The sequence below is a fragment of the Haplochromis burtoni genome, unplaced genomic scaffold, assembly GCF_018398535.1.
Source record: "Haplochromis burtoni strain Fernald_Lab_line unplaced genomic scaffold, NCSU_Asbu1 Contig_175, whole genome shotgun sequence".
Lineage (NCBI taxonomy): Eukaryota > Metazoa > Chordata > Actinopteri > Cichliformes > Cichlidae > Haplochromis > Haplochromis burtoni.
Window position 1 is genome coordinate 1 of NW_024582536.1, and position 5,166 is coordinate 5,166.

The 5,166-nt window shown below is 39.5% G+C and overlaps 1 protein-coding gene across 1 annotated transcript; it reads right to left on the minus strand.

The window, feature by feature from the left end:
* Window positions 1-16: 16 nt before the first annotated feature.
* LOC121815296 (zinc finger protein OZF-like) lies at window positions 17-4,071 on the minus strand (the record flags this gene model as incomplete). The annotated part of the gene is made up of 2 exons (XM_042225582.1): window positions 3,563-4,071; window positions 17-766 (listed from the first exon to the last, which is right to left on the minus strand). Coding segments are annotated over exons 1-2 (922 nt in total), but the record flags the coding sequence as incomplete, so codon positions are not given.
* Window positions 4,072-5,166: the final 1,095 nt, after the last annotated feature.

Consider the following 5,166-nt stretch of genomic DNA (forward strand, 5'->3'; position numbering starts at 1 on the left):
TGACTGAATCTTTTACCACAGGTGCTACACGAATGCGGCCTCTCACCTGTATGAATTCTGATGTGAGTTTTCAAGTGTATCATACGACTGAATCTTTTCCCGCAGGTGCTACAAGAATGCGGCTTGTCACCTGTGTGATTTTGCACGTGAGTTTTCAAAGTTATCATGTGACTGAATCTCTTCCCACAGGTGTTGCAAGAATGTGGCTTCTCGCCCGTGTGAATTCTCATGTGAGTTTTCAAGTTTGCCATCTGACTAAATCCTTTTCCACAGATGCTACAGGAATGTGGCTTTTCACCTGTGTGTGTTCTCAGATGTTTAGTCAGGTTGGATTTACACTGAAAGGCTTTTCCACAAGTGTCACATTTTACAGACTTTTTACTTGTATCAGTTTTACACTGGCTGTCTAAAGCCTGAGAGTCATTTACTCTGCTAATATGACTTCTGTCTATTTGATGTCTCAACAGATCTGCACATCTAGTCGATCCTGAGTCCACATACGTGCTTTCTTCCTCGTCTCTGCTCTCCAGTTCAGGACAGTTGTGAGAAAGGAGCTGGTCACTGTTTGGTTCACTTTCCTCACAAGTAGAAGTCACCATAAAGGTATCAGTCTCCTCTTTCAGTATAAGGTGCTCTCCCTCTTGACTGGTGTAGAGTTCCTCTGGTTCCTCTTTAATCTCTGGATGCACTGGGTCCTCCTGAGCAGGGATGCAGACCTGCTGGAGGAGACCCTCCTCTTCCTTACATTCATGTTGTTGTGGGATTGCTGAAGGAACAAAAGGACACAAGAAAAACGCTTCCTAATGTTATGACAGGAAAACACTAAAAACAGTATGGTATGTCATTCAAAATATTAAACCTGACCTGTTTGCTTCAAAAGTCAATACTATTAATTCCAGTTTGCATAAGTCAGTTTTTGTTTCCAGTTTAGAAGTCAACTGCATGTGATCTTAATGTTCTGGATCTTCAGACCTGGCTTCAACAACTTAAAAAAGAAAAGAAAAGAAAAGAAAATGCTCAGTAAGTCAATAAAGTAGAATACTTGGAAAATACTTGGAAAACCAAAGCTTGTTATCTTCTTCGTTTGCTGTCATAAAGAAGCTGCCTTCATGTCATCCGTGAACTCACCATCATAACATTGACCTGCTGAGGTGCATTTTGTTGCCTTTAGTCAGTTATTACTTTTTAGTGGATTGTTCAATGTGATTTCTAAAATTAGGAGTGAGTTCAGATGGTTCGAGGATGCCTCATGGACACCTCCCTTTTGAGGTTTTCTGGTGATGCCCAGAAACCTGCTGGAGAGATAATAATTACTCATCTTGCCTGGCAGGCTAGATGATCCAGTTCCACAGGATCCCTCAGGTGAAACTGGAAAGCGGGGAGAGGAATGTCTGGAAAAGTGTGCTTAGCTTACTGACCCAACTTCGGATAAGTGGATGGATGGAAGAATAGTACTCATCTGTTATGTAGAAAACAAAACAAGCAATGGGAAAACAACATAAATTGAATTGCTTGTTTACTGTTTCCCACATTGTAGATGAGTTACCAAACATTTGAATAACACAAAGTCAGTGTTCATTTCACAGAAACAGAATTCAACCTGTCTTGTTCTTACATCTTTCTCTGTCTCTGAGTAAACATTCTCACCCTGGGAAATAAAGCAGTGATGCATTTAACTAGCAAATACACTGTGTAAACTGAAGAAAATCAGATATAGTGACAGCCCTAAAAAGCAAATATGGTTAGTTTGCGAAATTAACAGTTTGTATTAAAGGAGCAGGGTGGAGTTATTTCAGGCTCATAGCCTTGATTTATGCCCCAGTACAGTCCTGCATATAACTAAACAGGAGTAATGTTTAACCACATTAAGATGTGTGGATCTACAGTGAAAAAAGTAGGCTTACTTGTTAGCACTTATAACATTAGCCACACTTGACTAACTAGTCTGACATTTGGGCATAAAGTATTTTATAGTATGTTATAGTGATGTCTACAAAGCTGATCTATGTACTATCTAAAAGCCTGCATGTCCCGTGTTGGGAAATGAGCTACATTTGTTGTATTTTTAGTTGTAATGAATGTTTTTTGTTTGCAAGCCCTTTTTGTGTATGTTTGGACAAACTGTAATTCCTCTCTGTAGTTTCATCATTAATGTCCATTTTGTATCTGAGGGTGTTTGGACCAAAGATTTTATTTTTTTGGCTCTTTCTGTGTGAAATACTACATTTGAATATTTCAAATTTCTGCTCCATGTTAGCTTTTTACTTATTCAAACATGTTTTGTCGCTCAAACCAGACTACATATATTTTCATTAAGTTCATCAGTGTTCATTTGTTTATCGTTGCTTTGTAAAAAGCTATCATTTTATTTATTTGTCTTGTGACCTTTTGTTTTCTGTTTGCTTGTCTTATTCGTTCTGTGTTAGTTGTGCATAGTATGTATTGTTTTCTTATCATTTGGTGCATGAATTTTTGTTTGGACCCCTTCAACAAAGAGATGCTACAGCTCAAGAGGTTTATCAACATATAATGAATCTGATTCAGGTGTAGAGCTGTGTGATGTCATGTCGTGTAATGAGACTTATGACTATGACTCAAACTAAATGACTAATATTAAGGAAAGAGGTGCGATATATGGTCATCTCCATAGAAGCTTCCAAAATATTATTTATATTTATATTATTTATTATTATTATTTATTACTTTGTAATTTTCCACAGTTTATGTGTACAGGAAGTAAGTATGCAGCCAGTCTGAACCAGTTTGCTCATTGTAGCTCTTTTCATTCAGTCTCAAGGTCGGTCTTTCTTTATCAGGAAGGCTCACTCAATAACTGTCTCTCAGAGTGCAGTTCTTCGTTATCCAGCCTGCACAAAATGCTTTGTGTGTCTGTTCATGCTGGTCCTTCTGCAGCTTTAATGAAAGACTCAAAGACATTGGAAGTGGGCTTTTTCCCCCAGATTTCCTCCACACAGCTGAATCATTTTAGTCTGAGCTAAAGCTGCTGCAAAAGCTTACAGCAAAATTCATAATCATGATTATTTTTGGTCACATAAACCTATTGCAGTTTCACTTATTTAACAGGGTAAATTTTGAAAATAAAACTTACATTTAAGTCGAATCGATTTGTTTGTTTAAAAGAGACGAGAGTAATGGGAGACACAGGGTCGTCTTGCAGGGAGTTTGGCCCTGATTAGGCAGTGATTTTGATCACTAAACACATCTCAAAGGATGAAGATGGGTGGTGAGGAGCAGAGGACTCCTGCCTCAGGACACACAGGGTAAGGGACAGAGAGATCAAGCTGTCAGCCAGCTGTGGCACAAGTTTTGTCTCACATTTTAACCTCAAAAGTGACTTTCTCTGCGCCTTACTCAGTGTTTAATGCTAAAAGTTTACATTTGTGTGTGTGTATGTATGTATGTATGTATGTATGTATGTATGTATGTATGTATGTATGTATGTATGTATGTATGTATATATTAGCTGCACCTTGATTTTACTCTATTAGCCTAAAACTGAGCTCTGATCAGGGTCCTACATGATCATCGCAGTTATACATACCTGTCATGTGTAACTTTGTCTCGGGTTTCCGGCTGATATCCAGCAGTCTGCGCTGACGGCTGATCTCCTCCTCATACTGGACCATCGTTTTTTCAGCCTCAGAGGAGATGTCTTCAGCTGTAGCAGTTAGTCTCTCCCTGATAAAGTCTCTCAAATGCTGAACTGAAGACATTGTTGCTTCAGTAACTGAAATATTTGTCAAACCAAAATCTTCCAGCTAACTGCAGACATATATGTATCACACCTGAAGATAACATCCATCAGAGCCCTTGAGTACTAAAGCTGTGTCCCAATTCAGGGGCTGCATCCTTCTCCGAGGCTGCTTTAATTGAGATCGTCTAGCCTACGACGCGCTGCTCCTGTTGCTTAGCAACCCTGACAGTAGCAGCTGAGAGCCTTTTTTACAGCATTGCTTGACGGATGTGCAAATGTCAATTGTATCTCATTTATTTAATTTTTACAGGAGATGTGACGTGCCTTACATTGAGAGAGGACCACACCCAGGTGCAGTAATGTTAACACTAGGAAACAGTTATGTAGATAAAAGCAGAGTCATTTAAATCTAACTTTATTTAGTTAATAAAGGGATTCTCCTTTCTTTGCTTTATTTTAAACCTGCTCAGGTTAATTTTATTTATTTGTCACTTTGTCTGCAGATTCTCAGACAAAGTGAGTCAAAAGAAAATACTTTTAATTTTATAGGTGGAAGTTCAACCTCTCTGGGTACTCCGGCATTCCTCCCACAGTCAAAACGTGCAATTAGTGGGGTTAGGTTAATTGATGATTCCAAAATACCCATTTGTGTGAATGTGAGTGTGAATGGTTATCTATCTCTCTCATGGAACTCATGGTGGGTTCACGCCCTCGGCCCACGCCTTCCTGGATTGGGAACACCTGGGTCTCATTAGACCAGCGGGTATTTAAGAGGGAGAAGGTCTGCTGTTTGATGCTGGATTGTTGTGAAGACTCTCATTAGTACAAGTCTAGCTTAAGTTTCCCGTGCCGACATATCAGACGTTAAAGTGTGTTTCTGTGTCTCTAGATTCCCCAGACCCATCCACGTGTTTCCCCGTGTGGAGTGCGGAGACAGGTTGGCGTGGACGTGTGTGTGTGATTTCCCTTTTTCCCTGGAACCCCGCCCCTCACGTCTTGTAAATAGCACAATTTCCGCACTGTGTATAAATACACTTGGTGAAGAAATTGTAAATAAAACTTTCTCTGTTAAATCACAACCCCGGAGTCCTGCGTGTGGATCCTCAGAGCAACTCGTGACAGTCCAGCAAGAACACCACAAAAATTCAGAAGAAAAGCAACAAACAAAATCCCGACTGAAAAACAGACAAGGTCACAAAGAACAAAGGATAACTGAAATTATGTATACTAATACATGTTGTGCTTTTCATACTAATTTATACACATTAGAGCTAATCAGGGGAATAGGGAACAACTGAACAGGTGAGACTCATCAGAATTAATGACGCAGGAAGTAAAACTAAATACAAAGCATAAGAGACAAATGACCATCAAATAAAATGGGAAGTCAATGACTAACACTTAGACAAGACCCTGACACACTGAAACGTCACATAAAAGAACATGGGGGG